Here is a 22,298-nt window from a genome sequence, read left to right on the forward strand (position 1 = left end):
ATCTCAATATTATATAGATCTTAAGGAGATAACAAAAAATGGAATCATATGCCTTTGGCCAGAGCTTGAGAATTTAACTCACAGTGCATACCCAATTCATTCTTATGCACTGAGTCCCCTTTAATTAATTCCAATCCTATTCATCCTCAAAATTCATCTTTTTTTCTTATACTTAATATCCCCATACATAGAAATTCTAAAAATTAACATCACCTTCAAATTGACTTTCTATGAATAACAAATATAAAGCTAGGGAAACAGAAGTATGACCACTGAGGTGAAAAAGGAAGGTAGGGAAGTTACGATTAATGGGAAGATGACCAAGGCTAAAAAAAATGATGAAAGGGAACGAGAAGCAAGGTACAATGGAAGTAAATATCTTCAGCTGACAGGATTTTACAAAAGTTAAGTGGGCTATATTTCCTATTTGTGAGATTTCAATCAATGAAAGGAATTCAGTTAAGTACGGAGAGCTCACAAAGACATGGCTCAGTAAGCAACAGAGATCAAAAACTGAGCAATGTCTTAAGACTTAATATAAGGCCTCAAATGTAGTAGTGGAAACAGATGGAAGATATGGGGCATTCCCCAGTGTTGCAACTACTCTTGATTCTATCACAGGAAAAGTTTAAGAGGAGAGGAAATAAGCATCTCTTTCAACCTTAGCCTTCAACCTCAGGAAGTCTCTAGAGGTGTTATAACTAGGGCGATTCACCTGCATCTATCAAAAGACACAAGATGTTCACAGATGAAATAAGTTAGTCACCAACCAGCAGCTGTAGACAATAGGCAAGGAAACAAAGTTGGTGCTAAAGCAAAAGTTGCTCCTGACATGTGATCACAGAAATCCCCAGATTCCTTAGTTGGAATGGAGCTTCTTGGATTAGCTGACAACACATACTCTGGTGTTAGTTTAGAAATGTCAAAGAAGTAAAATTCAAAGTTAGTTTATAAATTTCAAACAGTGATCAAACAGAAAAGCTCAGTAAATATTAAAATTTCTCTAAATTATGACAAGACATTAACACATAAGAACAAAGTATTACTATACTACAATAACTACTCTTGCAAAGTCTTTTGCAAGCACTCAAATATTACTGAATAAATTCTAGTAAAATTTAAACCTACTTATTCCAGATCCTACTGGACCCATGTTAGAAGCTCCTATTCTTCCTGCAATCATTGCACTGCCTAAACAAGGATGGAAAGATAATATACTAATTAATTTGAATAATCATATTTTAAAATTCCCAAGGTACTATGCTTTCAGATGTACAGTAACCAAAAAACTATATGTCTTCTAGAAATAGGATTCAAATACATAACATACTGAAGTAGCGAGAGAGTACATTAAAATACCTAAAGTGTTTTTCATCAAGTAATAAATTACGTGAAACATTATAAATTTCCAACTATTCACAATAAAAGGGAAACAGACTTTGAAAAATATGACCTGCAAAAAGAAAAGGAGAAATATGCAGCCAACCCTACCAAGTCTACCAAAGGAATCTCCAAAGCCTCGATTTATTCCAATATCACCACGTCCAAAATCTCTCTCCATGCTACTAGTCATCGCACCACGGTATAGCTCTGAAATGATTATGCAACAAATTAACCCTTTTTCAAATGCATCAGTACACAGTAATCTATTTAGGAAAATTTTGAAACTAAACTGAAAAGACAGCAAAAGTCACAAATACAAAAAAGTCTCTGATTTACCAACTTACCTCACATGCCATATAATATCCCAGTCCCGTCATGCGTGTCTCTATTCCCTATGCCCATATGCCCTCCGAAGACCTCTACAGTACCCATTCCTACATTTACCTACCTCCCATTCGGCCAACTCCTCCAAATCCTCCCATGCTATTCATTGCTTCCAGACCACCAAACCCAATTCCTATGGAATAAAGATTAATTTTGAGATCCGACTGTCAGTTAGAGAGCTGAAAGGTACATTTTGTAAATGCTGAGTTTCATCAGTAAGCTCTTCATCCACCCTACCTTGTCCAAGGGGCTTCTTAACACATCCATTTCCATATCCCTTAAGTATGTACCAGGCTCAATCTCTGCTAGCAGTCTTTAGGTGTGAGCCAACAATAAACCATGACTTTTTTTCCTTGGAATTCTCAACACAGCTTCTAATTTACTAAAAATGGTGATAGGTACATACAAAAAACAAATGCTTATACATACCTCCTCCAATTCTATTCATTCCTCCAAAACCTGGACCATCCATTCCCATACCTCAAATAAAATACACAGTATGTACGTTCAGTCAATCTTATTTTTATGACTAAAGAATGACATAACACAATACAGCAAAAGATACCACTAGTCTAGTCATGATGGAATGCTAGAGAAGCAGCGGAACACAGGTGGCATGCGTGCTATGCCACATCAGCTATCTAATCATGAGTCTTCAAAAAGGCCTCTACAAATATTTATTGAATGAGAAAACAAAATTCACTGGTCACACTCATATTCAAGCAGAGACTATCTAGGACCAGGTAATCGCTCTCTCTTTTTTTTCAACACACACACACACACACACAAACACAAATATCACAACAGATTTAGAGATCACGTTAGAGAGTAAGGACTCCTTACATGGCAGCTAAGGGAGCAAAAAAAAACTAAGAATAAAAAAGCATGTATTTAGGAGGGCAGAGGGCCTAAGAGTAAGGGACAAAGTTTCTATCTCTTTCGGTCAGAATGATTTCTGAGCTACCCTAATAATTTAAAAGTTTAACTATAGCATCTCAGCAAAAAAAGGAATCTGATAGCATTTATTAGTCCATCAATTAAGACACAGTTCTCAAAGTACGGTCTGGGTCTAATAAGTCAAAATTATTTCATTCATCACATAACATTAAGATATTATTTGACTGTTTTACTCTCATTCTCTCATGAATATAAGATGCAATTTCCCAGAAACTATATGATGTTTGATACTATAACAAACTAAATGCAGAAGTAGACACAAGAACATGGCTGTCTTGCATTAAGCCAAACATTAAAGAGATGTACAAAAAGGTAAAACAATGCTACTCTTCTATTTTTTTTGTATTGGAAAATACAACTTAGCTTCTTAAAAATTATACTTATGTTAACACAAGTTTATTATTGTTATTTTAAATACATAAGTAGTTTTAAATTTCTAAGTTTTAATTTCTAATACAGTAAATACTGACAAACATAACTACATAACTACATAAACAAAACAAAACATAACTACATAAACAAAAGCACTTTGAGATCCTCAACAAATTTTGAGAGTAAAAGAATTCTGAAATCACAAAGTGTAAAAACTAATCTTCAAAGACAAACTATAAATTAGTCCAGGTGAAGAGCCAAACAGCTATTTGAAGAGCTACCGTCCCAGCTATACATTTCAATTTAACCTGCTTATAATAGGGAAGCATTTCAGTCATATACAAATATTGTATAACCATGATACACAAAGCACTACATTTAAACATTCTCCTTCTGCCTTACAGACATTTTAAAATCCAAAGTGCTAAAAGGCTAGCTACAACACAACTGGCCCCAGAGGAACCTGACTGACCTCCGCTCAGCCTTTTTCATGTTCTCTGCTCTCAAGGTTTCATTCTTTTATCAAACTGAATGACATTCTAAATGCTCAACTATAAAACAGAGTCCTTTGAACATTATTACAAACTAGTAAATGTAAGCTTTATAATCTAGCAAGTGTACCATTTAAAAAGAAATAAGAATCTGAGAATACTCACCACTTGGACCTAAATTTCCCATTACACCACCTATGTTCAACTGGCTGGCACTAATAGGCTGTCCACCTGGACCAAGTCCCATTCCAATGCCTCCAAGACCACCTAAAACATAAATAAGAATATTACTCACCCATATATAATTAACTAACTGGCACTAAGTAAATGTTTTAAAGCTAGATGCCTGTAGTAATACTTCCAAAACTTTGCAAATTTGCAAATAAGAGCTCTGGTTCTTCTTTTTATCAGAATGCAGCACACTGAAGCGTCACTATAATACCATTTATTAATGAGAAGTGTTTTATGAAGCAGCCCCATTTATATCCTAGGTTCAAGACATACTGAAAAGGACTAATGAAATACCAAGAGGATTTTGAATAACATTATATACCTTAAAAATGGTATATATATCTGAAAATGAGAAGTTGCTCAAATTTGTAGAACCACTTAAAATAGAAGAATTACATTTAAGATGCATTAAATCAAACTAAAGTCAACAACAATGATAACATAATACTGAATATAACAAAACATTACATTACTTGGTTTTGCCCATGACATATTTATTGACATTTATATGGCAACCTTAAGTGTTTTCACATCTATTTTCCATAGAGGAGGAAATGTTTGAAACCTTTAGTTATTTGTATAATGCTATTTTAGCTATGTAATTGAGCTAGGACTAGAATTTAAGTTTTCTGTCTCTAAATCCAGTATTCTTTTTACTACCTCTCTTAAACTAATTAAATTTGTTGAAAATAGACTTTAAGAAGTTAATTGATGAACTTAAAGACTTAATATTTGAGTGGGAACTATTTTATTCTACTAAATCTGAGTATGACTTTAAAGTTCTTGCTAGCAATGTAGCAATTAAATGGTAGAGGCTGAGAAAATTATATACCATATATAGTTTTCCAATACATATTTTTCAATACATACAAAAGCATGTTGTGTTAAGTTGGAAAGATGAATGTGCTCTGCTAAGAGAAATATTTTTCAACTCAGTTCCCAATAATGGTCTAACTGAAAGCAATAGCACATTTGACTATCAGTAATGCTCATGTCTGTGCTTAAAACTCATATTTTCATCTCTAATGTCATTCTTTATTAAAAGGAACCAGGACTCCTTGAAACTAGGCCAATCCCATGTCTCTGGGACCAAAAAAAAAAAACAAAAACAAAAACAAAAAACCCACCAAAAAACAAAACCTTCCCAGATCTGGGAAATCATGCTTTTACCAAAAGTAAGAGTATCAGCAGCACAGGAAATGAGAAGGCTCCCACCCGACAAAGTTACAGTAATTTGAGCAAAAGAAGAGAAGGGAAAAATGAGGACATTAATAATGATTAACTAGAACAACAAACTGATTCTGTTAAAGTCTATGAATTCAGGGTGCCTGGGTGGCTCAGTGGGTTAAAGCCTCTGCCTTCAGCTCAGGTCATGGTCTCAGGGTCTTGGGATCAAGCCCCCATCAGGCTTTCTGCTCAGCAGGGAGCCTGCTTCCCCCTCTTGCTCTGCCTGACTCTCTGCCAACTTGTGATCTGTCTGTCAAATAAATAAAATCTTTAAAAAAAAAGTCTATGAATTCATATTATATCTCAAGAAAGAAGAATATATAAAAATGTAAATCTCAAAAAAACAGATAGAGAAGAAGTCTGAATACAACAGAGGATTTTTTTTTTATAAAAATAAATAGAAGAGAAAAGAAATAAAAATAAAAATAAATAAATAAATAGAAGAGTACTAATAGTGGAAAGTAAACCAGAAGTCCCCTGCAGAAAGCCAGGCAGGATCTTGAAAGACGAAAAGTAGTAAGTGATAAATTTGGTTGAGGCAGGAAAAGACTGCCCTTATCTTATAAAGAGAGAAAAGACAATATTCAAAGAGACATGAGCTGAGAATTTTCCAGAAATTACCAAAAAACCTTGAATTTTCATATTGTGAAAGCCCAATAAAAAGTAATTCATACCCACACTGTAGAAAACTATATACCAAAGACAAATATCTTAAAATCAGCTACATGAAGAACAAAGATTACCCAAAAAGAAAGGACATTTCAACTGATAGCTGGCTTAAAATAACAACAATGGAAGCCAAAAGACTGGGATATTTTCAAAGTGCTGAGACAAAATAACTATCAATCTTAAACTGCAAACCAATAAAACTATCTTTGAAGACATTTACAGAGTATCCAAAATTAAGACAATTTACTAACAACAGATCCTCATTGAAAGAGTTTTTAAAATATATCTTTCAGGGGGAAAAAAAATTAGTGCCAGGGTCTGTAAAAGCAGAGAAAGGTAAGGTTAAAAAAAAAAAAAGGTAAGTAATAGTAACGTCTAATTTGTGGGACTGAAAAAAATATATACAACTAAGACAATGAGCAATAATAACACATAATTCAGTAAAGGAGTGATCAGAACTAAAACATTCAAAGGGCACTCTATTATTGAGTAAACAAATAATTATATTAACTTCAGACTTTGAATCACTATATTAAAAATCCAGGATAATCAGTAGATGAGAAAGCAAGATGGGAGAAAAATATTTGTAAAAGAACAGAAAAACAGAATACAAAATAAGATAATGGGCATTAATCCAAATAAATCAATAAATGTGAATAAATAAAACAAAGCTCTTGTATCTACATTAATATTAGATAAGACTTAGCTACTAAAGATAAAAAATCACTTTAAAATGATAAAATCTTACACTGAAAAAAATTAAATTAAAAAATAAAATAAAATGATAAAATTTTGATTCATTGGGAAACTATATCACTCCTAAACTTGGATGTAGCTACTAATTTAGTTTCAAAATATTTAAAGCAAAAACAAGAAAAAAGAAGACAAATCCAACATTCTAGTGGGAAATTTTACCACATACAACTCTTAGTAACTGACAGCACAAACAGACATTACTATTAGTAGAGACATAAGAAAATGTAAATGATTAATAAACTTGTTTAATGGACATATACAGAACACTGCACTCACCAAGCACACCTGGAATATATATTAAAAAGTGCCATATATTAAGCTACCATAATGCAAACTCCAAATCAATTCCAAGAATCACAATCCTATCTTCTTTTGCCACACTGTTAAGTTAAAAATTAATAAGAAAAAGCCCCAAACATTTAGAAACTCAAAAAAGATGGCTTAAGAAAAAATCATAATAGTAATTTAATAAAAACTAAATCACAATAAAAGTACTCCATACCAAAACCTGCATACAACAGCTGAATTTAATAGTTGTAACTACTTTTACTAGAAGAGAGAGGCTGCAAAATTAGTGAACTAAACATTCAACTTAAGGAATTTGGACAAAATAAGAGACTAAACCCAAAGAGACAGAAGAAAATATTAAAGCAAAGAGCAGAAATTAAGATACAAAAATGAAATTCACTTCTTTAAAAGCACTTATTATAATAAAACTGAAAAATCTAAGCAAAACTGACCAAGATAAGATAAAAGAGAAATTGCAAACCTTTGGAATTTATCAGAGCGAAGAACTAGAGATGTAGCAGAAATTTAAGAGACTATTTTATGCCAGTAAATGTGAAAATGAACAAAAATTATAAAAATCTTAGAAAAATAGAAATGACCAATACTGACTCAAGAAGCAATAGGAAATATGAACAATCATTAGTTCAAGTCTTCCCCCAAATAATAGAGGAAGGCCAGACAGTATTTACAAGTAATTTCTCATAAACAGTGCGAGAACAGATTATTCTAACAGAAAAAGAATAAATACTCCCCAACTTAGTACTGTTTCTAATGGCCGAAAACGCATATAACCTAAAACACAGAAATACATATAAAATGCGGTATTGGCAAGTTAAAATGAAGGAATTAGAGCGACATCTATCACTATAAATGCATCTCAAAACAATATTAAACCTAAAACAGCAAGTTTCAGAATAATATATACAATATGGTATCACTCACCCCAAATTTTTATCCAGCAAAACAATTTCATGGAGTGTTTATGGATGTATAAATGCGTAGCCAAATGACTAAAGCCTAAATGATAAACACTATATTCCTTAAGTTGTTTCCTCTTGGTATGGTATCTGGTGGTCAGGAAAGAGGGGGAGTCTCAATTTTATCTGTAAAATTTTACTTTAAAGAAAACTCATCTAAAACAATATGACCTGTGATAACAGGAGTAATTTTATTTTGTTTGTATAAAGAGTTTTGCTTAGCATATAATAAAATTGAAAAACAAAATAGTCTGCACTGTTTCTAATAATAACTTTTACTTACGTGGTAACTGTGGTGTTTTACTATCATGTGAACGGTAGTCTTCATGAGGGACAGACTTGTCATCCTAATTGCAAAAAAAGTTTATTGTACGGTTAATTCATAACTGAAAGGATCTATAATGCAGAGAAGAGCAGATAAAGATTTGAAGAGGTTGGAGGGTTGAAGTGATATATAGGAACTCACCATTTTCACATGCATAGGTCTATCAAACAAAAACTGCCCATTGAACATAGCTGTTGGTTCAGTCAAGGAAACTCAGTTAAGACTATAAAGTTATACTTGAACACACATTTTTAATAATCTTAGAGTTAAGAGTCGGACTAACCCTAAAATTCTAATCAACATCTTTACTATTGTACTTATCTGTATTAGTCCCTTCCATATACTCAAAGAAAAATCTTGAATTCTTTGCTTTACAGTTTTACTTTATAAATAAAATACAATCTAATCCAACCACTGAAAAAAGAAAATTAACAAGGCTTCATTTAAAGCAATTGCATTAATGTACAATGGATTACATTAACTGTCAACAGCAGATATACATACAATTAGTTGTGGCAGGAAAAGAAAGTAGAAAAAAGTTCATTACCAGGCTATACAATATGGCTAATTCAAGTTTTAAGAGTGACTTTAGTACTTGGACATAGTAAAGGTTTTATGTGCTGGAGACTAAAGTCTAATACACATTTCTAAGCCAAGCAACCTTAAATTCCACAACCCCCACAAAATAGTATCAAACTTCTTCAACCTTATTAAATAATGCTAAAGTGTAAATCAGGATACAAATTGCTTGAACTGCTTCAATTGCTTGTTCAAAAGTGACTGTGCCCATTCCTCTGCTCTTGCCATCTTTGTCTTCTTTAATATCTGCCCGCTTTACAGTTCCAGCTATGCTGAACACCTCCTTTAGCTTCTTCCAACCAACTTTGAAGTCAAGCTTAACATAAAATTATATAAAGTTACATACCTAATAAACCCTTCTTCCCATTTATAAATAATACAAACATATCTTTTCTAAACTGTCAAAACTACAAAGAAGTATACTTCTTATTAGACAGTACATCAAGAATATTCAAATAAAAACATCTTAAGTTGTTTAAAATCAATTAAGCTACATCCACATTGTTTTTTATCCTTAATTTTTTTTTATTCCCAAAATGGTCTCTCAACTGCCCAACCCTGTTTTATACATTTAAAACTTGCACATCTATTTTTACTGAGAAATTCAGTCTTTGGAAAGTATTGTTGATTTCACTGACTTTCAAAAGCTTCGAACAAATGACAAACCAACTACAACGTGCACATTCAGAAATATCAAATAACAAAACTAAAGAAAGAAATCCATTTCCCAATATGAACAAAATCACAATGTAATGCAAGTAAACATTTTCAAGAACTGCTTAGGTATTTATAAATTCCACAGTTCTCTTTTAAAAGAATCCTACTCATACTTACACCCTAATCTTATATATATAGACTTAAATTGGGTTCGAGTTTACCATTACTGTTTCGCTTACTTTAGTTAAAAATAAGCAAAATGTTCTATAAACCTACAACCCATTCATCTAATTTAAAAATCTCATGATTAGAATTAAACACCTGAATGACAAAATTTTAGACTAAAACTTAAACTTACATTAGCAACAAAAATTGTGGAACCAAGTCTACCAGCCTGCAAATTACTGATAACCTCAGGAGGAATGTTTGGATTATTGAGAATGGAAGGTGGTAAATTCATCAACCCCGATCCCATATCGGGTACATGTCCTCCTGGAAATGATCCTCCTGTTCGTTGCAATGCCCTACGAGCATTTTCTCCATCAGGATCCTATAACACACATTGAATGTTAAATACCACTAGATACATCAGTAAATCTGTATCATTAAAATAACAACTTCAGATTCTACAATAGCTATCCCAACTGGCTCAAATTATTGGCCCTCTTGAAGAGTGAGTTTTTCTTATCCAGGGAATTCAGTCCCATAAAAACCTGTGGACAGACAAAAGATTTCAGTCTCCAGGGGTGTCAATTAAATACCTCTTTCCAATCACTAAAGTCACTTAAGAACTTGAAATTAGTTTAATTTTGCCCTTATATTAGTGTACAAATATATGACAGAAAACACAAATATACATAACTCAAAGAGGAACAAAATACTTACTGTTGACTCTTTTCTTTCCAAAATGCGGTAATGGTGAATTCTCACCACCAGATGCCCAAAGCAATGCCAAATGAGACTAATTCAAAGCTTTTCAATAGCGGAACAGACTGTCATAAAACCCAGGAATATTGGAGTAAAGGGGAACTATTATAATGTAAAAATTTCATTCCTAAACAAAATATAATTACCCAATTTCCAACCTTTTTCCTTCCTCAACAATGTTTATGACCTGACAATTTTACCAGAGATGAAGGGGGCCAGGGAGTGATAAAGAATGGCTAAGTGTTCCAAGTAAAGAATGATGCTAAACATTGCTTTTTATTAATAAGTTCATTAACTTTATAAGAGAAATAGTCTTTTTTTTTTTTTAAAGATTTTATTTATTTATTTGATAGAGAGAGCACAAGTAGTCAGAGAGACAGGCAGGGAGAAAGGAGGAAGCAGGCTCTCCGCTGAGCAGAGAGCCCGATGCGGGGCTAGATCCCAGGACCCTGGGATCATGACCTTAGCCGAAGGCAGAGGCTTTAACCCACTGAGCCACCCTGGCACCCCGAGATAGTCTATTTTAAACAAAACTAAAAAAGTGAGTTTCAATGTACTTCTCACTCATATCTCACTAGGTAGAATGCAAAAAACAAAAAAATCCACGTTAACACACTGTACACTATCATCTCCAATACCAAATGATAATGATAAATGTAACCAATCAGTGCTACTCTGCTGGTCTCATTTTGGGGATACTAATAAAAAGAAAACTGGATAACCTTAAGAAATTCTCTAGGAAGGCTGGAAGAACAGAAGGTGAAAAAGTAAATGCAAGTATAAAGGTACACCAGCTTCCAAAGTATTTCTTCACCATGAAGAAATAAAAATACAAATGTAAAGAAATAAATGTTTTGGAAAATGCTATAAAATTTTTAAGTTAATAATGCTTCACATCTAACTAAAGCTTCAGAACTTTTACAAATGCAAAATTTAGGATAGTGGTTACCTATGGGGAGAAGAGGAGGGGTAGGAGAGGTTGCTTCATAAACCATTAAGATAGGTTGATTGTCCTTAACATCTTAACAATAATAAAGCATATTCCTATATGTCTTTTTATATTTAACATGTATATAAATGTGTACATACAAAAATATATACATACACATAAAATACATAAAACATATATAAAATACAATTTATCGGGGCACCTGGGTGGCTCAGTGGGTTAAGCCTCTGCCTCTGGCTCAGGTCATGATCTCAGGGTCCTGGGATAAAGCCCTGCATTGGGCTCTCTGAGCAGTGGGGAGCCTGCTTTCCCCTCTCTCTCTGCCTCTCTGCCTACTTGCAATCTCTCTCTCTGTGTCAAATAAATAAAATCTTTAAAAAAAAATAAAAATACAGTTTATCTAAAACAAATTAACCACTATATAACATGGTTTTTATTCCTCTTTCCCCTTGGATGAGAGCCTGCCAGTCACTACCAGCTATTGCTATTAGAGGGCCTATAAGCTTATAACTGCTACTAAGTCCCATTTAATATAATGAAAAAAACACAATTCTAATATCTGGGAAGGAATACCGGCAATATATTTTTCCTTCCTGAGCTCATCCACCCACCTATAAATTAGATATTCCTGGGAAACGGACCTTTATGATATTAATCCAAAAAAGCTAGCTGAATGAAGAATACCTCTTCACTTGGCTAGACCAAACTCGGTTATTTTTCTCTCTTAAAAAAGTTTAAAATGCAAGTATCCTACATCAATTTGGATCACATTAACTCTATACTAGGGTCTCTGAAATATTACTAAGGATCTACGATGTGCTAAAAAAGTAACACAAACAACATGGACTTGGCCTTTAGCATAAAAACCACCACATAAATGGCTGGCATAGACTACAACAGTAGTTCCCTACTAATTCTCCACTTCCCAGTCAAAATATTAAAAAAGAAAAAGAGGGTGCCTGGGTGGCTCAGTTGGTTAGGTGACTGCCTTCAGCTCAGGTCATGACCCTGGAGTCCCAGGAGTCCCTGGAGTCCCTGCTGGGCAGGGAGTCTGCTTCTCCCTCGGACCCTCCCCCTTCTCATGCTCTCTATCGTTCTCTCTCTCTCTCATTCTCTCTCCCTCTCAAATAAATAAAATCTTAATAAAAAAGAAAAATAAGCAAAGAAATAAAGAATGAAATAACCCCCAGACTCAAACAGAAGTAGAAGAATTCTGAAGCTGACTCCAATAAAGGCATTTGGCATACCTGTACTTTTTGGTGGCACAGCCTTTCATTTTAAGCTATTAACACCTCATACTTAGGATCAAGAAGTCAACAACCAGTAACATTCTCACCTCAGACAGGAGTAACAATTATTATTACAGCTAACATTTACTATGTAGTTATTTCATATTTTGACTACCATGCTAAGTGCTTTATATAATAACATCACAATCATAGTAGCTAACATTTATCAAATGCTTTACATATATGAACTGAGTCCTTGTAAAATCATCAGATAGCTTCTAATATTATTCCCATTTTAGTGATAAGGAAACAAAGAAATAGAGAGTAATTAAAGTTGGGGAATTTGTTAAGTAATTAAAGGTAAGTAATTTGCCCTAAGTCACAGATTATCTGATACCAAAGCCTGACTTCTTTACCATGTTATCTCATTTAATCCTCATAAAAACCCTATTAGGTGAATACTATCAGTAGTGCTATTATAACTACTGAGGTTTAGAGTATAAGTAACATGCCTACTCACAGAGTTAGAAAGTGATGGAGTTGGGACTCAAATCATTACTATACCAAATTAAACTGTGACCAACAGTAATGCTCTACTCCAATGACTTGCAACCTTGCTGGTGGAGACTATTCAGGGTCCTAAAGTATATTCTCAATTATTTATAATACAGATTTTGGTAAAAATAGATACTCATCTGTGATCAAACTATTCAGATAAGAGTAACAATATGAACTAAAGGAAGATATGAGAATGACTTCTATTCAAGCTAATCATTACCAAGGTCAATTACACCTAATTGTAAATAGTTTTTTATCTATCTTCTGATCATTCTTTTTTCAACAGACTCATGCTACTACAGTTCCTATAGTACAAAGGGAATACCTCCACTTTAGGGGTTTCCAAGTTCCAGTTACAAATTTCACTAATAGATTCATAAGTTTTCTTAAATTTTAATCTGGTGCAGTTTCAGGGTAATTTTAATTAAAAGTGAGTATTAATCTTACTCAAAGCCATTAGGTATTTGCATTATTAAGCAACCTTTTATTATTAACTATAAGAATATCCGTTACACTTCTCAAATTAAGCAACACAGTCTAAAAATTGAAAATGTCTATACCAAATAAAGTCAGCAACTAAAGTTCGCCATCTTGAAATATCTGAGTTTTTTTATCATAATCCTCTGCTTATAATAACTTACAACAAATCAAATATATAAAAGTGCTTAAAGACAAATAGGAAACCATGTACAGGCAAAACTATCATCAAATATATAATGCTCTGATAAGCATCTATGCTTAGAAAAAAAAAAGTTGTAGTCAGAGAAATACATCCCCAAAGACGAAAATCAAAGAAAACATGTCCTTATATTCAAAAGTTTAAATTATTCCTAATATAAGAAATCTTACCTCTTTAATATTCAGGGGTCTTCCACTAAGATCATATTTGTTCATAGTTTCTAGTGCTTTCTTTACGAATTCTTCATCTTTGAATTCAACCACACTTAAGGAGGAAAAATTTATAGGAAATGTTTATTTACTAAGTTTACTTCTTTCCAATCAGAAGTTTAAATTTGACTTAAGATACTTTAAAAAAAAATTCTTACCCACAACCCTATATATCCAGGTAGATTGGTCAATATATGCAAAAGAAAAAAAGTTTTAGATCAGTAGATGAAGTTAATGGCAGACTCTAATATTTAAGTCCATTAAAAGCAATCAATAATTACATTGTCTTTTACACTTCCAGAACATAATAGGCAAGTACCACAAATTTCCTGTCAATGTTTAAATCTATATTTCAGACAATAAAATCTAGCATTTATTTATTTTTATTTTTTTTTAAATCTAGCATTTAACAATCTTAGAGCAAATATTTACTTTTAGAGGCCTCTTTAAATTAAAACTAAGTAATGCCATTGCACAAATTCAATCAAAAGTAACTGAAGGAAATAATTGAAGGTTTCAACATACCTATTCTTATACTGTTAAGAATATTTTCAAAAGATGTATGATGTACAAATTTTATGTATACCTTTCAATTAAAATCAAAATAGGAAATAATTGCATTTTTAACTAAGTGCTCTATTACAGAAAACTGGCTGCATACAATTTAACAGCATCCAGTTTAAGTATGTAAAAGAAAATCACCTATGCTAAAGAAACAAATTCATAGAATCATTTTAAAATAATTATTTGTCATTATACTGTTTGAAGTGCCATTTGAATGTGATGACAAAGCTTTTCTCATGCACCAACTGGTTTTTGCAATATAATTTAACACTTTTAAAAGCTTTCCATTGTATTCTTCTGTGTATTGCTTTCTTGTTGCTAAAAATCAAAATAGTACGACTATCAACCAATTCCTTCTATGTCAATTTAATCATCAAAGTCATTCATACCAATTGGTCAGAGCCCTGCCTATTAACGTAGTCTTGCAGGCTACCAAATTACGTTCTTCAATATAAGTTTCAAACATACATTCTGAATTAACACCTTTAAGCTATGGGCTTCTCATAGAACTCTTAGGGAAAATTATCAATTCAGTAACTTTTAAAATATCCTTGAAGACATCAAAACACAACAAAAAAAAAATCCTATATTAAAATCTGTTGGCTAAGAAAAAGCATTACCTTAGAGCATTAGAAAAGTGAATGCCCTTTATGAAACCCATCCCTTCCAGGCAGCTAGTTTGGTCTGGATAAGTGTCAGAGTTGCTAGCATAAAGCCTCAAATCTTGCATAATAAGGTAAAACAAAATGAAACTTAAGTTTCCAAAAACTGGTACAAATATTATACAAAAAAGTAAACTGCTGAGGAACTTTTAAACCTCAAGCAGATTATTGCCCACAGCACTTACCCTTGATTTTCCTTCCGCATCCTTAAAGAGCTCCACGTATGTAACCTCACCAACTACATAAGACATACAAAAGGAAGATACCAAGAAACAATACATTTAAACACCAATATCTTGCTTTACTGCACACCTGTGCACAACTCTACAGAAAAGCACCTATTATTCACCAACAATCAAAACCAGACCAACATACCTCCTATCAATGGCTATGTAAATTTAACTAATTTTCTGAAATGTACATCATCCACGTTCTCTAAAAAAAGCTAACAACCATATTAACCTAATTCATACTACAGATCATATTTTGGCCAGCATGATATAGTTGGTGAACAAATGCACATATACATACAAATGGTCCCTTAGCCTATCATATTAAAAACATCAACATTAACACTTTTCAAATAACTTTGGTCGCCTACACACAACAGCTGTTTTAAGGTGACTTTCTACCTGAATGTCTTCAATCATATTTGCCATCAGTAAACTAAATTTACAAGTCATGCTTCACAGCAAGCCACACACTTTCTAAATAAAGTCAATGAATAAAACCAATCAAATAGTTGTCACCTTACAACAGATACACCAATGCAAAATTTTTTTTATTTATTAGAAGAGATCAGCCTCAAAGCCAAGTACATAATTTGCAGGACTGTTGAAACTCAATTTTTCAAGAGATAACAAAGCTAACTTTTACAAGATCAAATATTAAAATTATTTTTCCCCAAAACCAACCATGTATATAAAATGAAGGTTTTCAGGTTTTTCTAAAAACAAAACTGCAACAGCAGTAACGCAATTTTAATATAGAACTGCAGAGACAGCATCATGGCATTCATGACAATGCAAACAAAATGAACTCCACAGCCAGATTCCAGACTCCACCAAGATAATAACAAAACAGCGTTTGGAAAAAAATAATCAGACCTTATTATTCATACTTTAACACGCTAAATGTATTGCTTAACTAATGCAATAGTCCTTTAAAAATCTATAAAAACTTCAACTAGACAAAGCAATCACTTTAACAAAATTCTTGGTGGCATGCATATGCTGGCTCACTACTATACCACTAAAATGGGAAAAAAAAAAAAGAACTTCATTTATCCATAAGACTTTGTAATGAAATCGTGTCAAGTGAAAGAGGAGGAAAAGAATTCATGTCAAGAAATAAACAAAATTCAATTTTTTGAGTCTGTGTGGCTCAGGGGAATAAAAAACGTTTGCTTAGTTCCCTCCCCTTTCTATATGAAGATTATCCAACAGTGGGTTTATCAGGGATGGTTACCTTTTTCTCTCATTAGATCTTTAATAGCTTGCCATTTCATGTCATATGGAATGTTGCTAATGAAAACTCTGTTTCGATTTGGACCCTTCTTTTCTCCAGTGCCTGAATTCTTGTCTTTTGAATAAGGATGAAATCTATTAGCCTTCTTATTTCCTGAAGATTTTTCTTTTAATTCAGATTTATCTTCTTTGACTGATTCATCATTCTCCCTATGAATTAAAAACAAAACAAGAAGAAAACCTCAGTCATGTTTCTAATAATAGAAGCCTACATTACACAAATATTTTATATTTATCACTTCACTTCACAAAACTCTCCACTAAGACCTTAGCAAAGCAGCTGGAGAGTCAGCTTGCTTGCTTTGAAATTACCCAGTGCCATTTCAAAGCAGGGATTTGGGCATCTTACCAAGCTTCTCATTTAATAATCCTCTTTTTTGCATATTAAATAGTTGCAGCATCCAGTCTCCCAGCTTCTCCCATTATACTACTTAATAAATATTATTAGAACCTAACAAGAGGGGAAAATGGGTGATCTTATTCCTAGAATATATATAACAGCCCTCTTTAAAGAAGTCCTAACTTTCCAAGCTTCAATCAGAACTCTATCAAGAATTAATCTGCAAAAGGATACCCTGAAAAAAGTTTCTCTCTTCAAGGTTAACAGTTTCTTCACACAACTTTTCTCCTCCTTGTTTAAAAACATAACTAAAATACATAGTTTTATTATCTATATATGCATACACTCCTACATGTCTTGTAAATTTTTTCTATTCTCAATTTTGATCAATGTAATTAATTGGTCAGGTATTCTAATATTTTCATACTCAGTATTTCCTGCATATTAACCTATAAACTACGATAGGGTACTTCATAGAATCATATAACTTTTACTGGTAGTTGTTACCTAGAAGGTGAGATGGAGTATGAGTGGAGATGGGAAGCAGTACATAGAGGCAACACAAATCAGAATTTTATAAATCTACTTTTTAATGAGAACCTAACTGGAAAAATATTTAATTTATAAGACTGCAATCACACGTGGGGGGTTTGGGAGGTAGGAAAAGAATAAATGAAACAAGATGGGATCCGGAGGGAGACAAACCATTAAGAGACTCTTGATCTCACAAAACAAACATAGGGTTGCAGGGCAGGGAGAAGGTGGTGGGGTTATGGGCACTTGGGAGGGTATGTGCTATGGTGAGTCCTATGAAGTGTGTAAACCTGGCAACTCACAGACCTGTACCCCTGGGGCTAATAAAACATTATATGTTAATTAAAAAATAAAAAATTATAAAAAAAGACTGCAATCACAATGCAACTATATGATGGTACCCACCAACCATCTATAACATGTAAATATATGCCTAAAGAAAACCTTAGAGATAGAAATCTGGGTATATATTATAAAAATATAATTTACTTTTCAAAAGTAACATTTTTTACAGAAGAAATAACAATAGGTTTCTTTTAAATCACTAATTACTCTAGTGAATCAAAAACTATTTAATTAAAACTTCAATTTAAAGTAATTTTCCATGAGGTGCCTGGGTGGCTCAGTTGGTTAAGCATCCAACTCTCGAGTTCGGCTCAGGTCATGACCTCAAAGCCCCGCATCTTGCTCTATATTGGGCATGAAACCCACTTAGGAATCTTTCTTTCCCTCTCCGTCTGCACCTCCCCATACATGCCACCCCTCCACCGCCCCCCTATTATCTCCCCCCCCCAAAAAATAAAAACAAACAGATAAAATAAATAATTTTCCACAAACATATACTAATAAAAATCTCTGGGAATGACATTCAGAAATCCAAATCTCATAAAGCTTCCTTGCTTAGTCCAACAACCAACCAGGATTCATAATGCAGGCTCTAATTTATCTTCTAAGCCAAGTAACTGTGGGAATCTATACACTGCAGTGCTCCACACACACCTAATGTGGTCATTTGTTCCTTACTATACTAAGCTTTCTAGGTACTACTTTCCTGAGCAGGTAAGAGCACAGCCATAAATAAATTATGTAAAACTGTAAGAACAAAAACTATCTGCATTGGTATGAGCAGCATCTAGCACTGTGACTGCACATAATATGTCACTCAATAAATATTAATTTTTGAATGCATGAACAGTCAATTAAGAACCCATCCTAATATGAGCAGATGGTGCTGCTGTCTGCCAGAAAAACTGCTAAAATCAAGGAAGAGACATTAAGGGCCAAACTTGCTCTGCCAGCCTTTTCAGACCTCGACAGGGGCACCTTTCCTGTCAAACATCTCCTCTCACCAGAAATAGCACAGCCTAGAAGTGGTCTTCACAACTGTCCAACTCCACCAAGTACCTATCTGTCTGAACAGTGTGCCACTTCTGAAAATGGCAGGAAGCAGCCAAAAGGTATAGAGGCCTTTTCTCTGGTTTCTGAGTACAGCAGATACAAGAACTCTTCTTTTTAATTCCCCAAAGAACCCATTTACATGGTAGGCTGAATTCAGTGAATGGCTTTAAAATAAGTCTGTTCAGGTAACCCGACATGTATACACAGTCGCTAGCTCAATGTGCCTTCTCCTACCTATTTTCTTCCCGGATGGAACCAATTATGAAAATGGCACAAAGTTCTAAAATACTATGTCCTTCTATTCTTACATGAATGTTGTGTTTGCTGACAACAATCTGATAATTCCATTAAAAAGCAATATTATAGGGACACCTGGGTGGCTCAGTTGTTTAAGCAACTGCCTTTGGCTCAGGTCACGTTCCCAGAGTCCCGGGATTGAGCCCTGCATCGGGCTCTCAGCTCTACAGGGAGTCTGCTTCTCCCTCTGACTTTCTCCCCTTTCATGCTCTCTGTCTCTCTTTCAAATAAATAAATCAAATCTTTTTTTTAAAAAAGCAATTATTGTGTAGGGTAGGATACCTTCTTTAAAATACTTATTCCAGCAATGATAAGACAGAGCAATTTCTTCAAGTTTTCTCCAATTAGCAGCATATTAAAGATACTGTTACACTGCTCATCTATAATGCATAAATTATCTATGAAAGGCAGATCAGTTTAGTGGCTAGAGGTATGGTCTGATTATTAAGAAACTAAGATATAATTATTCAATTCCTAAACTCTTTTTATGCCATAAATACACCATGGAATAGACAATTAAGATACATGTGAAAACTCTCAGAGAAACGACACTACATAATATCAAATATTGTCCCTAGATCCTGAATTCCATGTAATAATGCTCAAACTATTCATTTAAACAAACCTTTTTCTTAATGTACTTGAAATAAAGACTGTGACTATTTTTTTTAATATATCAATTATTTATTTGACAGAGATCACAAGTAGGCAGAGCAGCAGGCAGAGAGAGAGGAGGAAGCAGGCTCCCTGCTGAGCAGAGAGCCCCATGCGGGGCTCAATCCCAGGACCCTGGGACCATGACCTGAGCTGAAAGCAGAGGCTTTAAACCCACCGAACCACCCAGGCACCCCAAGACTGTGACTATTTTAAATCACTAACAGGTTATCTACTCTTAAAATGGAATTATGCCTACCCAAATTATAATATAAATATCTGAAAAATCAATATTCAACACCAAATAAGGAAAATAGTTTTAATTTTAAAAACAGTGCTATAGTATGCAATCTAAAATTAAGCACAGTTCCATTCTTTACTACCAATATGATTAAAAAAAAATGCTATACTTCAAACACTTCCCCTTGCTTCAGTGCTTAATATTTCATACAATATTTTATACCCTAATGTAACTCTCAATCTCTATATACAGTGTTACCTAAGCACACAGAAATAATAAAGAGTTGTAACAATACCGCTATTTTACCTCCTAGTCACTTAAGGAGAAGGTATACCATTTTGACATAAACAAAAAGACTAAACCTAGGAAAACATCTTTAATTTCTTGTCAAAAGATGTGAACATGCCCACAAAGTCCTTGTGCATAAGTTTCACGACAAATATACTAGGCCTTTTAAAGCGTAAGGCCTAGGGGCACCTGGGTGGCTCAGTGGGTTAAGCCTCTGCCTCAGGTCATGATCTCAGGGCTCTGGAATGGAGCCCTATGTCTGGTTCTCTGCTCAGCAGGGAGCCTGCTTCCCCTTGCCTCTCTGCCTACTTGTGATCTCTCTGTCAAATAAATAAATAAAATCTTTAATAAATAAATAAATAAATAAATAAATAAAGCATAAGGCCTTGGGGATACAAAGATGAATAAGACACAGGGGTCTCCATCCTCGATGACTATGGATTAACCTCAGAAAAGTCATTTCAATCTTGGTAAGTGGCACTCTGTTCACTTCTAAGTAAGGCAATATTTGGTAATTTTTATAATCTGTGAATCCTTATCCTTAAAAATGTATGGTAATCAACTCAAGGATTGTGTGTTGGATTGTTAAGTACACATACAGTAATCAACTCAAGGGTTATGTGTTGGATTATTAACTACTCCAGTTGGTTCTTAGAGTAAAAAAAAAAAAAAAAAAAAAAGGTTTTTTAGGTTGACGCAGGTAAATGTCCCTAGTTATGCAGTATGAGTGACCCATGCTGGACCACTATATGGTTCTTATGGAACTGACAGTACAAGAAACCCTTGAGAGTAAATTTGCATCTTTACTCAACTTTTGAGAAAAGAGGAAGGGCGAGAGATGAATCATAAGCAATATGAAAGAATCTTCTTTGTATTTACTAGTAACATTCCCTAATTTCTTCACTTTATATTCTCCTCATCTTCAGTTAGAAGTGAAAGAGATTCTTTCCTACCTCTGTCCTCTCCTATCCAGGTAAACCAAAATGAGACTTTAAAAGGGATTAGAGACTTGGGAGGTTTAGATACCAGCTTTATCTGTACTGACACTATTATACTAATCATACCCAAGTATAGTAGGGCTTCTTTCTGTAATTCAAGGCTGTACCTTTTGTTCAGGAGGAAAGGGTGGCAAGCCCATGTTTAGATATAAACAAAAAGCACATATTTTCTATTTAGCATTCCAATGCTTTTTATTCGAATTTATGATGCCAAATTCCAGACAGCCAACATTTTGGCAGGCATGGTATAAAGTGCTCACTTTCCCGCAGCCCAGTTACTGAGGTGCGCTACTTTGCACCTAGCAACAAATTCCACTGAGGTTGAATCTCTTATACCTACATCTCTATTCTACCTAGAAGATGCCACTTGTGCTATTCAAACCAGCTAAGAACAAGAGTGTCATAACTGAGCTGGGAGAGCAACCTCATCTGCACTCAACCCCTACACAAACTAGTCCAGGTCTTACCCTACTGCTTCAAACATTTTATACAAAAGAAAAGAACATTTCTCTTCCCTATTTTAGTGTGACCATATGTTCACTGCCTTCTACTCTGAAGCATAACTGAGAGAAGGAAAAGGATGTTTTGGCTAAATTATTAACATACTTTCAACTCCAAGTTTAAAGAGCTGGGGACATGGAAAGGAATGCCTGATTCATATCCCCTACATAACAAGAACAATGGGAAGCATGGTATTTTCTTATAACTAGAAATTATGGATTCAAGCTAACTAAATTCTTTATAAGCCCTGATGACTGGGGCAATCTTAGAAGTAGTGGATTTTCTTCAATTAAAAAACAAAATCTTATTTTACCAACTTACCAAAATTAAGAATAAACCATCACACGATGAGTTCTTAAAAAAGAACCTGCCTGACTTACAAACATTTGCGGGGGCGGGAGTGGGAGGGGAGCAAGACACCACGCACATTTCCCTTTCAGAATAACCT

At 33.9% G+C, this 22,298-nt stretch overlaps 1 protein-coding gene across 5 annotated transcripts in view; it reads right to left on the minus strand.

Annotated features, from left to right (window-relative positions):
- Window positions 1-22,298, minus strand: part of MYEF2 (myelin expression factor 2) — a 36,121-nt gene that overhangs the window by 12,958 nt on the left and 865 nt on the right. For 2 of the 5 annotated variants that reach the window (XM_047736850.1, XM_047736854.1), the window contains exons 2-14: window positions 16,541-16,749; window positions 15,259-15,311; window positions 14,006-14,013; window positions 13,809-13,902; window positions 9,655-9,846; window positions 8,802-8,955; window positions 8,202-8,251; window positions 8,019-8,082; window positions 3,753-3,854; window positions 2,197-2,247; window positions 1,832-1,900; window positions 1,492-1,590; window positions 1,129-1,191 (exon numbers count right to left, since the gene is read on the minus strand). In XM_047736850.1, coding sequence (XP_047592806.1) covers window positions 1,129-1,191; window positions 1,492-1,590; window positions 1,832-1,900; window positions 2,197-2,247; window positions 3,753-3,854; window positions 8,019-8,082; window positions 8,202-8,251; window positions 8,802-8,955; window positions 9,655-9,846; window positions 13,809-13,902; window positions 14,006-14,013; window positions 15,259-15,311; window positions 16,541-16,749 — 1,208 coding nt within the window. The remainder of the gene's footprint in view (window positions 1-1,128; window positions 1,192-1,491; window positions 1,591-1,831; window positions 1,901-2,196; window positions 2,248-3,752; window positions 3,855-8,018; window positions 8,083-8,201; window positions 8,252-8,801; window positions 8,956-9,654; window positions 9,847-13,808; window positions 13,903-14,005; window positions 14,014-15,258; window positions 15,312-16,540; window positions 16,750-22,298) is intronic. The other 3 variants (XM_047736851.1, XM_047736853.1, XM_047736855.1) reach the window with 3 other exon arrangements.

Source organism: Lutra lutra, chromosome 7, assembly GCF_902655055.1.
Source record: "Lutra lutra chromosome 7, mLutLut1.2, whole genome shotgun sequence".
Classification (NCBI taxonomy): domain Eukaryota; kingdom Metazoa; phylum Chordata; class Mammalia; order Carnivora; family Mustelidae; genus Lutra; species Lutra lutra.